This window comes from Natator depressus, chromosome 2, assembly GCF_965152275.1.
Source record: "Natator depressus isolate rNatDep1 chromosome 2, rNatDep2.hap1, whole genome shotgun sequence".
Taxonomy (NCBI): Eukaryota; Metazoa; Chordata; order Testudines; family Cheloniidae; genus Natator; species Natator depressus.
This window is the reverse complement of record NC_134235.1, coordinates 181,577,640-181,595,490: the sequence shown is the minus strand read 5'-3', so window position 1 is coordinate 181,595,490 and position 17,851 is coordinate 181,577,640. Positions and strand designations below refer to the sequence as shown.

Sequence of the window (17,851 nt, the reverse complement as noted above, 5' to 3'; positions counted from 1 at the left end):
ATGCCAAGCTTTTAAACAACACACAGTTGGCTGGCAAAAAGATACATAGCATTGCAAAAATGAGACGCAAAGAGAAGTATGGAAATATAAATGATGATCAGGGAGACTGCTGGTAACACCTAAACAAGTGAAGGAGAGATGGAAACAATACTTTGAGAGTCTCTTAAATGAGGTAAATCCCTTTAGGGTGGAGTTGCCAATTTGTAATCCTAATGTGGTGCCTGAACATAAGATAAGAGGAGATGGTGAGAAATGCAGTCCGGGAAATGAAAAATGGTAAGAGTCAGCATGAGTCCCAAATATGGTGAGTTCACTGGGGGAGTGGGTGAGAAGGGGAAATGGGCAAGAAGGGACAAAGCGTCTGGGTGGTTTGCAAAGGGGGTTCCTACAAGCGCCTAGAGACATTATTCTGAATATTGGAATCTTTTTCCACAGCTGGGGTAGTTGAACCCAATATCTCACTCCTGAGGATAACGCAGAATGGAAGGGTACATCTCCTGCATGCATGTGGCTTCAGTCCAGCTCCATATGCTGCTTGCCAGTGTGCCACTCTGGTCCCTGAAGAAATAATCCTGGTTGGTGCAGCAAAGTTTCCTACAGCGGGGAATAAACAAGGCAGTTCTGCCAAGGAACCTGCAGCAGAGGATTGCAGAATACCTACAGGAAAGTTTCTTAGAGTTCTCTATGGAGGATTCCCAAGACATCCCGGTGTACATTAACAAACTGTTCCACTGGGCCCCCACTGAATAGCTGCATTGGCTCTGTTTTTAATTTCTGTTCCTTATCCCTCTTCTACCATATAACAAAGTACATGACAGCTCAATCTCTTCTCACTATGCAGTATCAAAGCAAAATGTGTGCTTACCAGAGCTTGTGTCCCCTGCTTCATGTGCACCAGAGTCGGAGTGGTTAGACCCCTTTGGAGTCAAAAAGAGGTCCTGACACACTGCACCACAAGACGACCCTGTCGTGTGTTCATATCCTCCTCCAACTCCACTCCCTCGTCTAACACTTTGTCCTCAGGGTTGACTCTGCTGGCTGCTGCCTCCAATCCCCTTGAAGTATCCATGGGGCTCTTGACAGTGGAGGTGGGGTCACTGCAAAGGATGGCATGTCTTCAGTGCCGCACCAGAGCGACGGTTGGCCTCCTTTGCTTTGTGGTATGCCTGCCTCAGCTCCTTGATCTTAGTACGACACTGCTGCGTGTTCTTTTCATGCCCCTTCTCCTGCATGCCACTAGCAATTCACCTGTAAGTATCAAAGTTCCTAAGGCTGGAGCGAAGCCTCCTCTCCCCACAGATCCAACAGTTCTGCTGTACTCCACGCTGAAGTGTGTCTGCGGCAGAAAGCCAGCATGGTCAGTTGGGAAGATGGTGTGTGAACTGTCCAGGCCAAGCAAACAGGAAGAGGAATTTCAAAAATTCCCTGACCTTTACACAGGGGAGGAGTGCATATCTGTGTAACTTCACAGCAGTGGAGTTCAAACTCCTGACAAGAACGGTCATGATGAGCATTGTGGGACACCTCCTGGAGGCCAAGCTAAGTGAGTGCACTGTCGACACTGACGCTGTGTCGCTCTAACTACGGGTATGTCTTCACAACCTGCCGCATCGGCGGGCAGTGATCGATCCAGCGGGGATAGATTTATTGCGTCTAGTCTAGATGCAATAAATCGACCCCCAAGCGCTCTCCCGTTGACTCCTGTACTCCAGCACCACAAGAGGCGCAGGCAGAGTCGACGGGGGAGTGGCAGCAGTTGACTCACCACGGTGGAGACACCACGGTAAGTCCATCTAAGTACGTTGCTATTAACATAGCTGAAGTTGAGTAACTTAAATCGATTCCCTCCTCCCCCAGTGTAGACCAGGGCTTAGTTGCAAAAATCCCTATGCCTCCCATTGAGGTGGTTTTATTATGTCGGTGTAGTAGGGGAGTTACATCGGTGGGAGGAGCATTTCAGTATGTACACCTCCACTGTTTTGTCAATGAAAATTTACTTTTGTTGACAAAACTGTATAGTGTAGACAAGGCCTTAGTCAACTGTGCAGGTCTTTCTTACAGGAGGAGTGAAATAGTTAACAATTTTGACATCTGAATTATCACTGCGTGTCTGAGTTAACACCTCACTGAGATGAATGGAACAGTTCACACATCAGAGCTATTGGTCTAAGGTCTCCTAAATATCTCCGCATCATTTCTACTTGGTTCACATTTCTGAGGTTTTCTCCCAACTATAAGAGCTAGAGACTTTTAAAAAAAATTTGAACCATACAAAATGAACATGGCGTATATTAAATGGATTAAAAGATGGCTAACTGATAGGTTTCAAAATAATACTGTAAACAGGGAATGATAATCAAGCAGGTGTGTTTCTAGTGGGGTGCCACAGGAATGCTATTTAACATTGTTATTAGTGACCTGTAAGAAAACAAAATTATCACTGATGAATTTGCAGATGAGAGAAAAATTGGGGGAGTGATAAATAATGAAGAGGGGAGTTCACTGGATCTGGATCACTTGGTAAACTGATTGCACACAAACACTATGCATTTTAATGTGGCTAAATGTATACACCTATGAACAAAGAATGCAGGCCATACTTACAACATGGGGGATTCTATACTGGGAAGCAGTGACTCTGAAAAAGACTTGGGGGTTATGGGGGATAATCAGTCAAACATGAGCTCGCTGTGCGACGCTGTGGCCAAAACAGCTAATGTGATCCTTGGGTGGATAAAAGGGAATCTTGAATAGGAGCAGAGAGGTTATTTTACATCTGTATTTGGCATTGGTGTGACTGCTGGAATACTGTGTCCAATTGTGTTGTCCACACTTTGAAAAGAATGTTAATAAATTGGAGAGTGTTCAGAGGAGGTCCATGAGAATGATTAAAGAATTAGAAAATAGGCCTTATAGTGAGCTCATTCTATTAAGTTTAGCAAAGAGACAGTTAAGGGGTGACTTCAGCATAGTCTATAACTATCTACATGAAGAACAAAACTTTAATAATATGTTCTTCAATCTAGCAGTCACAGACAATGGTATAACTCAGTCCAATGGCTGGAAGTTGAAGCTCGACAAATTCAGACTGGAAATAAGGTGTACATTTTTAACAGTGAGGATAGTAAATCATTGGAACAGTTTACCAAGGATTATGGTGGATTCTTCATCACTCACAATTTTTAAATCAATACTGGATCTTTTTTTAAAAGATCTGCTCTAGGAATTATTTTAGGGAAGGTCTATGGCCTGTGCTTTACAGGAGGACAGACTAGATGATCACAATGGTCCCTTCTGACCTTGGAATCTATGAATCTATTAAATGAAAATTCAGATTCTGGAAAACAAGAGATTGGCTTTAGAAAGGTAGCCGTATGGTGTGTGCATGTGTAACCCACGTGCCTAATAGGAAGATATCTCTTTAAGAGGTCTATGGTGGGAGGCTGGGTAGGACTGAGTTGTGTCTGGGTCTTTGTTGCTAGGCAGACTTAGCACTCCACACCCAGAAGTTGCTGGAATTGGGTATGTTAGTTTTGGATATGCTCCACTAGGTTCCCTGTTGCTGGGATCAGACTCCATGAGGGCAAGTAATCAAGGCAGCTACTTTGCAAAAGGCCATATGCCCTGTGCGAGTTGAGAGAAGCTGAACCCAGGAGTAGAAAGCAGGCTGTTTACCTTAACTCTGATGCATTTTGAAGTAGGTTAGTGATTATTGTTAACCCTCCAACAGGAAAGCATGGGCAATGTTAATCATAGAAAGGGGAAATTGGGAGGGAAAATTCATTTTTTATTTTAATTGTACACTTTGAATGTTGTTTGATTTTAGCCAAACTGTTTTAGTTAAATTGTCTCAGCTAGTCTGATTCACCAACTTCTCTTTAATATGATAATGAGGAAAGAGTTGTTGGGGACACTGGGGCATGGCCACTAGGTAACTCGAGGGGATGGAAGACCATGAGTGTCGATGAAGCCCCCTCACACTAGGCCCAAGTGTCCTTGGCCCACCCCCTCCTGCCTGGAGGCACTTGCAGCAGCTCTGCGTACTAGGCCCAAGTGTCGTTGGCCCCCCCAGCCTGGAGGCACTCACAGCAGTTATGCTGAGGATCTGCAACAATGTGTTGCAGAGTCAGACTGCCTGAAACTAAACAAGGCCAAACAGGGCAGATATGGAAGAAAAATGCTGAATAAAGCAGCTTTATGTATAGTTTAACAAATGATACAAAAAACAAGGGAACTAGCTGGTAACTGGATTCGCTGACTATATGGATACTTAGGGCAGCTGGCTATTGGATAAGTATGCTGAAGAAAGGATGTATAAAAGCCTGTGTAACTTCCTGCTCTGTGTGCAGGATTTGAGATTCTATTCTCCCTGTACCTTTTTGAAGCGTCAAATAAACTTTTCTGCTTCTCCACCCCGTTGTGATTATTGGGTGAAGCACACCGGGTAGCGAACCAACCCCTGCTGTTGTTTTGCCTCTCAGCACTGGGTGCCGGCAACAGAGTCATTTATATTTTGCTACTCTCAGTTTCGTATTTTCTTGTAACAGGTATTTAAAAAAATATATATACATAACTGAGTGGTTGATAATCTGTTAGCTGACTGGCTAACAATGATTTCAGCAGAGGAAGTGGAAGAGTCTGCTTGGATTGCAGCTGAAGATTCCTACAAGCAAATGGAAGGAAGATTTTTCTTTTGACTCAGCAGATTGTATAGATTTGGTGATCAAAGACTCTAACTGAGACTCAAGTGCGCTCAACGAAAACTTTTGGGAACTCTGAGTTTCTTCTCACTGTGTTTCTGTGGGGACTGACCTGTTTAGATTTAGTTTTCTTTAAGTTTATGTATAACTAAAGATAATAGCCATGATATGTTGTAAACATTGTTATTATTATTTGTTTTTTTCTTTATGTTAAGATTTATAATGTTGATACTTAATTCTTTTTGTTCTTTTGGAGATTTGAATGTGGGGAGGGAGGTTGACCCTGTGCAATCCTTGCTGAAAATTCTTAGGCTGAATTCTGGGTCTGCAGCTGCTTTTCTATGGGAGTTGGATTTAGGGTAGCCAACCCTCCTGGATTGGCTGGGAGTCTATCGGAATCAGCATTGATCTCCCTGTGGCTATTGAAAGCAATCCAGGAGATTTTAATAAGCTGCTAAAAGTCTGGTCTGTGGCGCAGAGGGGCCAAGACAAGCTCCCTACCTGCCCTGGTTCCGTGCGACTCCTGGAAGCGACCGACACGTCCCTTGGGCTCCTAGGCAAGTGGTGGCCAGGGGGTCTCTGTGTGCTGCCTGGAGCGCTGACTCTGCAGTTCCCATTGGCCGGGGAGCTGCGGGGGCGATGCCTGCAGGCAGGGGCAGCGTGCAGAGCTGCCTGGCTGCCCATGAACCTAGGAGCCGGACATGCCAGTTGTTTCTGGGAGCCACTTGAGGTAAGCGCTGTCCAGCCAGAGCCCTCACCTCCTCTTGCACCCCAACCCCTTCCCACACTCTAAACCCCTCGGCCTCAGCCCAGAGCCCTCTCCTGCCCCCCAACCCCCAGCCCCAGCATGGTGAAAGTGAGTGAGGGTGGGGTAGAGCAAGCGACGGGGCAGGGGGAGTGAATGCGGACGGGGTCTCAGAGAAGGGGCAGGGCAGGGCAAGGCAAGGATGTTTGGGTTTGTGCAATTAGAAAATTGGCAACCATAGCTGGGATTTTTAAGCTCTAGAGAAGGGCAATGAAATGAACTCTAGCCCACCCAAAGGTTACACAGGCTACTTCCCTATGGACTCTGGCTTAGTGTATACAAAACTAATTGTATTGTTAATCAATGTAAAGGAAATGAATAAAAATCCATTCCTAAGTGGGAATAGTGAGTTCGTGTATTTCTTTTGTGGTCTTTTGTTTCTTAAAAATGTAAAGGTCAAGATGGACCAACACCTGCTAAGACCTATTGTCTCTACCAGCCTCATCTCCCAGATTTCAGACTTTAGGCCCTAGCAAGACACCCGCAAGGACCCCAAATGGATGTAAGGTGCAAGGGTCCTATGGGAATGTTATCATGGGCTTTAATGCTAGTTTTATGCAGAGGGTACCCACACTATCCTGTCATTACTTAGCCCTTGAGCCATCTTAAGGTGCTGAGGGTCAGTGAAGTGATGTTTTTGGCTCAAAAGCTTCTCTCTCTCTCTCTCTCTCTCTCTCTAATAGAAGTTGGTCCAATAAAAGATATTCCCTCCCCCCAACCCCCATCTTTCCTATCGTGGGGGAGACCCCTACACTGCTTATTAGAGGGTCTCTTTCAAATCCTGAGAGTGAAAACCCTTGGAGGGCAGGCACCTGGAAATCCTGGCGAGGCACAAAGGAGTTCCCAACGGGCCCTCTGCTCTTACACATCTTTGGTACAGGATTACACAGTCACAAGGTGCCAGGCTCTCGGGGACAGGGAGAAACCGCCCGTCCGCCTGGCCCAGGAACGCGCTCGGCTCTGGGACTCCCGCACCTCCTTTGCTTAGCGCCTATGAGACGTGGCGCGTCCCCTCCCGCAGCGGCTCATTGTGGCGAGCGGCAGAGACCTCTAGGGGGCGCTGCGGCCAGCAGAGTGTCCGCCAGCCACCCTGCATTCAAGCCGCGTGTCCTCTCCCGCCCCTCCCAACTCCGTCGGGCTCCGCCTCCCCGCAGATACGTGACCTCTGATGTGGACACGTGACACCCCGACCCCACCCCTCTCTCTTCCATCTCCGCCCCTTCGGGTCACGTGAAGGGGATGGGCCGAATCAGCAAGGGTGTTCCCGGTCACGTGCCCCACTAGACTCGCCCACTGGGTTCGGCTTCTCGCGCAGGCTGTGCACCTGGCAGTTGCTGCTCTGGGCTCGTTGTCACCAGGACAACCGGCCCCGCCGTAGCGCGTCTGCCATGGTGAGTGTCTTCCCTCCCCCGACTCCGCGACTCGAGCGCCCTGGCTGGGGGGAAGGCTCAGTGTTGGGGGGAGGGGTGCGGTGCGGGGGGAAGACTGAAGGGTGGGGGGTGCGGTGCGAGGGGGAAGGCTGAGGCGTGTGGGGAGGTGGGAGGGGAAGGCTGAGGCGTGTGGGGGGTGGTGGGAAGGGGAAGGCTGAAGGGGGAGGGGTACAGTGCAGGGGAGGAAGGCTGAAGGGTGGGGGTGCGGTGCGAGGGGGAAGGCTGAGGAGTGTGGGGGGAGGTGGGAGGGGAAGGCTGAGGCGTGTGGGGGTGGTGCGAAGGGGAAAGCTGAGGGGAGGTGGGGGGAGGGGTACAGTGCGGGGGGGGAAGGCTGAGGGGTGTGGCGAGGAGGGGTGCCGTGTGGGGGGAAGGCTGAGGGGTGTTGGGGGGGAGGGGAGGAGCCGGGGTGAGTGAGAAGGGGTTGCGGTGAGTGAGTAGGAGGGAAGGGAATGGGGGTATGTTTATGTCCTGGGAGGGCTGTGTGCACTGTGGTATGTATCTCTGTGTTTGAGGAGGAAGGTGTGAGTATGAAGCCCTTTTCCACTGACTCCTAGAAGGGATCCCGAATCTCAGTTGTTTTCACTGTGGTTGCTTCCTGTTGAAGGGGAGCAAAGCTCTGCCATTCTTTGATATACTTGAGGATACTCTTGTTTTCTAAGGCAGAAGGTTGCATAACGAGAGATCTGTACAGGTTTAATCAAATGTGGTATATGCACAGAGGTCGTATATAATCCTGTAATGTCCTCATATGTGTAAAAAATATAAATGGTAGGAGGAGCTCTAGGAAGAAGAGAGGTGTGGATGTATCTTGTGTGTTGTTGCCTTTGATTCTCTATAGGGCTTTTAGTTAGTGATAACTGGTGAAAGGTTTCTTTCCTTTTCCTGCACACCCAAGCATTTCCATCCTCTCTTCCTTCTCTCCAACCCTGCTACTAGTCTGTACATTTTAAATGTGTATTCATTTAAAAGAAACAAAAAATAAAAAGCTATTGGGGAAAAAAGGAGATTTCCTTTGGCTGCAGTACACTGTTCTTCTGTGTAATCATTTTTGTTTCTGGGAGGAAAACAGTTAATTGTGGAGGCCTTCTTTACACTAGGTTTGATTTGGAAATCTCCATTACACCACCACTAGACAGACTTCAGATGTTTGCTGACACTTTTCCCACCTTTTCATGTAGTGCTGCTGAGAGCAGTATTCGATGACCTGATGTGCACCCTTTCCACTTCCCCCTCCAAAAATGTGTCCTGTCTACACTGGTGTTTCCATTATCACTTCCAACAGAGGAGCTGCATTGATGGAGTGCTTCCAAATAAGTCTAAAATAGGCACAACTCATCTTCTAAATGTAGGGAAAACTAAGATTTTGAAAATAAAACGTTAACGTTGTATAAATGAATGTATTGTGTAAGTAGATGCCTTCTAGCTACTGAGATTCAATTATAGACTTTCTTTGAAGAATGTTGTAAGGGATTTTCCCTCTTTGCTGGTGGTAGAGGTTCTAATTAAAAAAAGTTTTTTGCAGTCTCATTGCAACAGACATGCGATTTGGAAAGTAAACAGGCAATGTAGTTCACAGGTGAAATCAAGTTAATGATGCTAGATAAGCCCTCTTGCTGTTCTAATTTGAGTCTAGTTGTTGGGCAGCCCCATACTTTTAATTGGAAGGCTAATGAAAAAGGTCTATTAATGAATGGAATATATTGTTTTTAATTTTCCAGTATTCACTGTGTGAACACTTTTACATGGACCATTCTCTTTATAAAGATTATAACAAGTAAAGCGGCTGTTTCCCCACTTTCTTTCAGATCTGCATAATTTCAATAGTTTGCTGTTAAATCGAATGAGCAAGAAATTATGTTGACCAGTTAACACCAGGTGTTAAAATGATGAAACAATGATGTTCCCTGCAAAATAGTAAAAGGGAAGTAAATTAGGGCTATAGAAGTGCCTTTAGAGTTAATCTGAGATAAGGTAGGGCTGCTAAATGTGGAAACCTGTGTTTTGTTTTGTTTTTTTTTAATGAGAGCCAGAGTCAGATTTCCACTGATACACAGCAGCTCTTTTAGCTTGGTCTAGAAAAGCAACACTAATTTCAGAATTATAGCAGTGTTGTTTTGAATGGTAATCTTAGATCACTCGAGTGGTGAATATTAGCAGTCTTTCAGGTGCTTTGTGAACTAAAAGTCAATAACTTGGTATAATTTGTTAACTAGATGTACAATAATTCTGCCCTTGTTCATGTGAGTTTTTGGATACAGAAAAGGAAGATGACAAAGAGTTGAGTGAGATGGATTTCATAATTAGTGAGTTTTTTCATAATGATTCATCTTGGAGCTCTTTCAGCCAATTAGCCACTCAGTTCATGTACATTCCTTACAATACATATTTCTCATAGATTTCTAATTTCATTCTCTAGTGAAATGCCACATCTGTTTGTTTCTAATAACCTTTTTATTTCCTATTTAAAATTAATTTCCCTGTTCTGAGAGTACTTACGCATTTTGTAAAACTGATTTTTCCAGTTGTCATCTGAAATAGTGACGTAATCCAGCTTTCCTGTTTTAACTCATGCAAAGTTGGAGTTTAGTGATATTTTAAAAAGTTCTCTCTTTTAAAGAGTGCAATATTTTATTGATAGTTTATGAAGAACAAAGCCTGCTGTCTGATCCATTGCTCAATATTGTAAAATGCTATGAATGTGAGAGGATGTGCAAATGACATGTTTTCATGCAGCTGAAGTTGATGTTAGACTATTTTTGATCCTTGGGATTTGATTATTATAGTCCCTGTGATCAGCATTCTGGTGCAGATTGCTTCTGAAACTGGATACCATAACAAGTATTCATTTTGTACTTATAAAGTTTCTTGAATGGTCAATGGAAATATCTTCAAATATTTGAAATCCAGATTCAGGTGTATACAAGTTTTTAATTTTAGTCTACTCAATTTATCATTATTGATCAGAACAGAAAATCAAACTAATGGAATCTGATAACAGATGCAAGAGAGGTTCTAGAATCATGCAACACTATTAGATGATCAAAATTATTAATTGCAGTTAGTGTGACTTTTCAATTTAATCAGCTGAATCTAAAAAGATTCAAAACATTAACAAATTGCTGTTGCTAAAATCAAACCAAATACTGTAAAATGGGAAATTGTTGAGGTTTTGTTATAATTTGAGAATAATATCCCATTTTAAAAGCTGAAATAGGAAATTAAAACAGATTTGTAATTTACGACTCGTTTTTGGTAGATTCCTTGTTTGTTTTATTTGGGGAAGGACAGCCCATTAAAGATATATCTTTGATTTAAAGAACTATAAAACAGTTGAGTGTGTTTGTACATTGGGACTAAATTTTTTGCCATTAGATATGTGCTTTAAAGATACGATTTGTTTTGTTTTGGGGGGGAATATATTAGAATATATGCATAGCAAGTGTGTGAGTTTATATATACACTCTCTCTCTTAGTGAATATGACTTCTCTGCCAGAATTGCTGCTTTTAAATCAATAACAAAATTATTTCAATGGCTTCCAGAATTCAGTGGCTGTGGAATCTAACCCTAAATCTGGAATAAAAGTTATCATTTTTATACATGGAGTTTGACCTTAACCTACGTCGCCTTATTGGGAGGCATGAACGTGCTCCGATGTGGAAGACCGCTCACTTGAATAACATGCTGTTATTCGTTAAATACTGAATGCTGCTCTGAGTACTAACTTACTTCATGGGTATGGTTTCTCAGGAGTTGATTGACAATGTCAGATCAGCATAATCCCTTTAAAAGAAAACACAGGTTTTCAGTATGTTTATTGGAGCTCTACTGTAGGGCATTTCCTGATTCTAGGTAATAATGCTCCCAGCAGAGTTCTGGCCATTACTAGAGAGGGCTAAAATCAGATTCCTCCATTCTTTCTTTGGAGCACAAGGAAAGGTAAAAGCCCAATCAAGACACAGATAAGGACCAACATTTACAAAAGACAGTTTTGTGTTTTCTTCTGCTTTACAATAGAGTAATCCAATAGTTGCCAAGTGCCACTTTGAATTTATATTACTTTTTAATTTTTTGAACACTTCTTAAGGTTCAGGGTGCAACTTGTTTTTTATTGTCACCCTGACTCCTCATGTGGTTATGTCACCTCCCATCGTTGTCTACAGTACACTTGCCTTTAGGAAAAGAACTGTGTGGGAGTACACAAGGCTTTAAATATCACTTTCTGAATTTCTGTGAAAAGATGCTTCTTGATTGGGGAAAAATATTTCCTGCTCCAGTGGTTTTTTTTTTTTTTCCTATCCTGTTTCAGACTGAAACAAGGATTTTTTTTGCTCTGTTGGATTTGATTAGTGATAAACTGGCTAACCAGTTCTGTCCTGAAAATCTAAATCAATAAGCAGCCATCAGCAGCTCTGCATAATTGCTAAACTCAGTCAGTATTCCAGACTTTTGTCTCTAAGGTCTGGTTTACACCTGAAAAGTATATCAACTCAGCTACATGAGTCAGGGCTGTGAAAAGTTTATGCCCCATGTGATGTAGTTAGGTGGATATAACCCCACTATAGATGCAGCTAGATTGACTAAGAGTCTTCCGCCAACATAGCTACTGCTTCTTTGGGAGGTGGATTGCCTACATCAATGGAAAACATTTTCTCTCGATGTAGAAAGCATCCATGCTACAGCAGCACTGCTGCAGCACCATAGTGCTGCTACTGTAATGTAGACATGGCCTTAGGCTTTGTCTACACTAGAGATTTTTTGACAAAAGAAAGCTTTGATGCCAGAACAGTGGAGGTGTACAAGCTGCAATGCCACTTTTGGTGACAAAACTCTCCTGTTTTGCCAACAAAATAAAACTACCTCAATGAGAGATATAGAGCTTTTTGCAACAAAGTTTTGTCCACAAAGTGCCAGTGTAGACACCGTGCATGGTTTTGTCGCTGTAAATAGCTCCAGGAGGTGTCCCACAATGCCCATCCTGACCACTCTGGTCAGCAGTTTGAACTCTGCTGCCCTGCAGCTGGGCAAACAAGCATCCACCCCTCCCCCCTTTAAAGGCTTGGGAATTTTTGAAATTTCACTTCCTGTTTGCTTGGCCCGAGAGCTCATGTCGCATCTTCCCAGCTGGCCACGGCAGCTCCATGTGGCAAACGCTCTCCCACTTAGACCACTGCAGAGTTGTTGGATCTGCTGGGTATATGGGAAAAGGAGGCTGTCCAGTCCCAGCTCCGCTCCAGCTGTAGGAACTTCAATACCTATGGGCAGATTTCTTGTGGCTTGTGTGAGAAGGTCTATGATTGGGACACGGTGCAGTGCATAGCAAAGATAAAGGAGCTGAGCCAGGCGTACCAGAAGGCAAGGGAGGCAAACCATCACTCCGCTGCTGCACCCAAGAGCTGCCGCTTCTACAAGGAGCTGGACGCCATCCTCTGCAATGATCCCACCTCTACCTCCAAGAGGCTCATGGACGCTTTGGTGGGATTGGAGGCAGAGGACAGTGGACCTAACCCCAAGGATGAAGTTGTGGACAAGGAGATGGAGTTGGAGGACGTTGTGGAGCCCACTGCAGGGTGGTCCGGTACCACGTGAGTCAGGAACTCTCTTCTACTCTGGAGGGGTGTAGCCAGTCCCAGCACTCAGTCTCCGGCAAGCATGATGCAGGAGCGGAGACCCCGGTAAGTAATCTTTTTGAGTTGATGCTGTTTGGTTACATGGCGTACAGCTGTCCTTTGCTCTGAATACTGTAGAAGTGGGTGAAGGAAGGGATAGAAATTTACAAGACTAGCTGTGTTTCATTGTGCTCCACATTTCCCTGCGCAGCTAAGCAGTGTGGTGAACTGTGTATTGATGCACACTGAGATTTCACGGGAACCCTCCAGAGAGATCTCTAGGAAACTTTCCTGGGGGTACTTGGTGATCCTTTGCTGAAGGTTCCTTGGGAAAGCTGCTTTGCTCCTTCCCCCATTGTAGGAAACTTTCCTGTGCCACTCTGCAATCGCTTGTGCAGGGACCAAAGCAGCACACAGGCGAGCAGCATAGGGACTGGGTCTGAACCCAGACACGTGCAGTAGATGTATCTTTGCTCACCCTGAGGAGTGAGATCGGCTTCAGTGACCCCTGCCTGTGGAAAATGGTGGCAGAATTTAAAATATTGTCCCCAGTTGCTTTTACTGATCCCCTGAAAGCATCACTAACACCCTTGCCCCATTTTGAATGCCCACCCAGGCCAAACTCACCATGTTTAGGGTTCAGAGTAGAAGCCGTGTTAGTCTGTATCTGCAAAAAGGACAGGAGTACTTGTGGCACCTTAGAGACTAACAAATTTATTAGAGCATAAGCTTTCATGGGCTACAGCCCTCTTCATCGGATGCATAGAATGGAACATATAGTAAGATATACACATACACGCATACAGATAAGTTGGAAGTTACCGTTACAAACTGTGAGAGGCTAATTAGTTAAGATGAGCTATTATCAGTAGGAGAAAAAACCTTTTGTAGTGATGATCAAGATGGCCCATTTAGACAGTTGACAAGAAGGTGTGAGGATACTTAAGGAAATAGATTCAATATGTGTAATGACCCAGCCACTCCCAGTCTCCATTCAAACCCAAGTTAATGGTATCAGTTTGCATATTAATTCAAGATCAGCAGTTTCTTGTTGGAGTCTGTTTTTGAAGCTTTTCTGTTGCAAAATTGCCACCCTTAAATCTTTTACTGAGTGGTCAGAGAGGTTGAAGTGTTCTCCTACCGGTTTTTGAATGTTATGATTCCTGATGTCACATTTGTGTCCATTTATTCTTTTGCGTAGAGACATCCGGTTTGGCCAGTGTACATGACAGAGGGGCATTGCTGGCACATGATGGCATATATCACATTGGTAGATGTGCAGGTGAACGAGCCCCATGATGGCGTGGCTAATGTGGTTAGGTCCTATGATGGTGTCACTTGAATAAATATGTGGACAGAGTTGGCATCGGGCTTTGTTGCAAGGATAGGTTCCTTGGTTAGTGTGTTTGTTGTGTGGTGTGTGGTTGCTAGTGAGTATTTGCTTCAGGTTGTGGGGGCTGTCTATAAGCGACAACTGGTCTGTCTCCCAAGATCTGTGAGAGTTTAGGGTGTTCGTTGAGATGTGTGCATGCCAAGGGACGGAGAGAAAGTGATAAGAGGTGTATTTTACTGTAATGATTCAGTGCTGTGAGTGAACTAACAATCATGCTTCTGTGAATTTTCTTGTGCTTCTGCAGATGTGGCCTTCAAGGGAACCCCCTGCACACTGGCAGAGCGCCTCTGCCAGATAAGGAAGCAACCAAGACAGAGCAAGGAGGACATGTTCAGAAAGGTGCTCCAATCCTCCGAGTTAGAAAAAAGAGAGCACCATGGAACTGAGAGAAATGGAAAGACGGGATAGAAAGTATAGTGAGGAGTGCATTTGAAAGGCCCATGAGCAGATAAGTGATAGAGGAGCAAACAGAGATGTTGAAGTCCCTAATCACACTCCAGGCAGAATAGATGCATGCCCGCCCCCCCTTTCAGCCTATACAGAACTGTTTTCCATGCCTTCCCCAAACTCCTCCCATACATTCCTTGCAACTTCCCCGAACATCTCGATATCCTGTTCACTCCAGCCCTTGAGACACCTTCCAAAATGATAGCTGGATTTATGCACAGCTATGAGAGCCTCCACTGCTCAGCACTCTTACCTCCATTCCCACCAACCCTTTCGTGTGAGTTAATTGGTGTTTAATAAAAACAAACTCTCTGAAAGATAACCAGTCTTTATTTGTGTCCTACATGTAGTGATTGCTGCTGCTGGTAACATATACATGGATTCTAATAATTTGCTTACTACAAATCCCAGTCAGGAATCATCACAAGTGCTAGGCCAAATAAGATGACTGAGCTTAATGATGCATGGCAGATTGCTGTATAGAAAAAGCAGATTACTGGTGCTCATTGTAAGAATGTTGCCTCAAAGCCTCCCTGATTCGAATTGCTCCTCCTTGTGCCCCTCTAATAGCCCTTTTATTAGGCTGCTCGAAATCAGCAGCCAGGTGATATGCCTTGGAGCGCCACTCAGGGCAAACTTTTCACCCTTAGCCTCCTAAAGATTATGGAGCATGCAACTATGACCATTGAAGTGTGTTCCTCACTTAGATCTAACCCGCATGAAGGCAGCACCAGCACATTTTTAATCTGCCAAAGGCACATTCCACAGTCATTCTGCACCTACTCAACCTGTTGTTGGAGCACTCGTTGCTACTGTCCAGGTTTCCCTGTAAGACTTCATGAGCCGTGGGAGTAAGGGGTATGCTGCGTATCCCAAGATCACTATGGACATTTCAGCATCCCCCCAGTGTAATCTTTTGGTCTGGAAAGAAAGTCCCTTGCTTGCAGCTTTCTGTAGAGGCCAGTGTTCTTGAAGACGTGTGCATCATGCACCTTCACAGACCACCCCACATTGATATCCGTGAAACACCCGTGTGATCCACAAGCACCTACAATACCATGGAGAAGTGCCTCTTTCTATTGATGTATTCTGTCACAAAATGGTCCAAGGCCAAAATTGGACTATGCATTCCATATGTTGCCCTGCTGCAGTTACGGAATCCCATTTTCGCAAAGCCATGCACTGTTTCAGAGCACTTTGCAGAGAGTCATGTGATTAGCAGAATGTGATTAATGGCGCTGCACTCTTGTGTTAATGCAGCCCCCACAGTTGACTTCCTGACTCCAAACTGATTCGTGCCTGACTGGTAGCAGTCTGGGGTTGCCAGCTTCCACACAGTGATCTCTATATGCTTCTTCATTGAGAGGGCAGCTCTCATTTTGGTGTCCTTGTGCCTCAGGGCTGGAGTGAGTTCCGCACACAGTTCCAGGAAGGTGGCTTTCTGCATTCAAAAGTTCTGAAGCCGCTGCTCGTCATCCCAGACCTGCATAGCAATGCAATCCCCCCACTCAGTGCTTGTTTCCTGAGCCCAAAACCGATGTCCACTGTGTGCAGCTGCTCCATGAATGCCAAAAGTAATCTGGTGTTGCTTCTTTCCATCGCACAAAGCAGGTCAGGCAACTCTGATTCCTGGTAAGATTGGTAGCTCATGATTAACTGCATTACCATCTGTGATGTGTTAATAACAGTGACCACAACAGTAGAGAGCAGTGCAGGATCCATCCTTTCACACAGAGATGGCGGGCACACCATAAACAGGGGCCATTGAAAAATGCTTTAAAAAAAGTCAGACTGTGGAATGCTGGGCCAGAAAATAATGCATCATGGGACGTTGACTCAACATCCATAATGTGCTGCGATCCACTCTGTCTTCCCACAAGTCCTAGCTGCAGAAGGTGGCAAGTAGCACACTGGGATAGGTACCCACAGTGCACTGCTCTCACTGTCGATGGTAGAGCACCAAGTGTGGACGTGCTCTGCCAACAGAGAGCGTAATGTGAACATACAATGATAAAATTATAGCGCTTTTTGATAGTCGACATAACTTTTGTCAAAAAAAACTCTGTAGTGTAGACAGCCTTAGGGGCTGATACTGAGGTCAGAGCTTCACTAAGGAAAAAATCTCCTTCCATTTTATGACTTCAGTTTGCTGTGGAATAGGAATGCTACTCAAAAGTAAAGGGATATAATATTTTAGTGTGCTTGCAATTCTGAAACTTGTCTCTATTTATATTGGGGTTAGGGCAAGAATAATTAGGATCTTTTATTTCTAGTATTCAAAGCCTTGGAATTTAGACAAAGGTCAACTGTGTAGAAAGTTACATAAAAGTTGTGCATTTCCTCCAATTCTCAATTTCTTACTTTTGTTGGAGTGTTTTAAAAATAGTTTTTGAAAGCTTGAGTCTGATCCTGCTCCCAGTGATGTCAGTCAGAATTTCTATTTTGTGATTTCTCTGTGATTATGAAAAGGTGCCCTTGTAACTGAGGGCCATTATATTATAGGCAGAGTGAGTATACCGTTGTGACTGTGCCTCAGTGGGTTACAACTGAGACTACCAAATTCAGGACAAACTGCTAAGAAAGAGGGCAGGCACAACCCAAAACTGGTGGTTATTCTTCCATAAGATATACCACACCAGCAACAAAAGTAAACTTCTATCTCACCACATTGAATTTCTGACTTGTTAGCCAGCCTCCTTAGAGACACGACTTAATGATGGGTGGTTATTTAAAACCAATTTCATCAACCAAGGGGGGGTTCTGCTCTCAAAGGAGCAGCCACATACCCAGGTCAATATATAACTCAGATCTGACCCAATGATCATGCTGATGCCAATCCTTTAGTATCTAATATCTAAAGGTTTATTTATAAGAAGAAAGAAGTGAGAGCTAAAATTGGTTAAGGGACTCAAATACATACAACAATTGCAAAGTTATTAGATCAGGTTTGAAGCAGTAATGCGTAAACTGCTGGCTCAAGTTAAGTCTCTGGTTGCTTCAGATGAGTGGAAGGTCCTCAGTCATTTGGTTAGAATGCTCCCATTAGTATGAGTCCATAGTCCAGAGATCAGAACAGGAAAGAGGCAAAATGGAGTTGTTTCCCGTGCCTTTTAGCTTTTGCCATGTGGAGGGAAACTCATTGTTTCAAGCAAAGCCCTCAGCACAGTTTGTGGAAAAGTACAGGCACGAGATGGAGTTCAGTATCACATGATCTAGTCACATGTCCTTGGATGCTTCAATGAGTCATAGCAGAGCCATTACCCATATTTTAGCTACAATCCTCCACAGGAAAGCCCATTAGGTGGGGATAGGCTTCTACTATGGCCCATTGTGTTTGTTGATGGGCCATTAACTTGAATACTCCATTCACAATGTGCTGCCTAGACTGTATGTAAATTACCTTGTGGGTATTACCACTGGAACAAACATATTTGAAATGCAGGTACATAGTCAATATTAATAACTTCA

The 17,851-nt window shown here is 44.4% G+C and overlaps 1 protein-coding gene and 1 long non-coding RNA gene across 3 annotated transcripts in view; both read left to right on the top strand.

Moving 5' to 3' along the window:
* The window catches only part of LOC141981634 (uncharacterized), a 38,969-nt gene extending 38,431 nt beyond the window's left edge, over positions 1-538 (top strand). The window contains exon 4 of the long non-coding RNA XR_012637869.1: positions 436-538. This is a non-coding gene — a long non-coding RNA (uncharacterized LOC141981634). The remainder of the gene's footprint in view (positions 1-435) is intronic.
* Positions 539-6,777: 6,239 nt separating this feature from the next.
* Positions 6,778-17,851, top strand: part of FBXL2 (F-box and leucine rich repeat protein 2) — a 128,696-nt gene continuing 117,622 nt past the window's right edge. For both annotated transcript variants that reach the window (XM_074945489.1, XM_074945488.1), the window contains exon 1: positions 6,778-6,896. In XM_074945489.1, the coding sequence (XP_074801590.1) occupies positions 6,894-6,896 (3 nt within the window). In that variant the 5' untranslated portion in view covers positions 6,778-6,893. The remainder of the gene's footprint in view (positions 6,897-17,851) is intronic.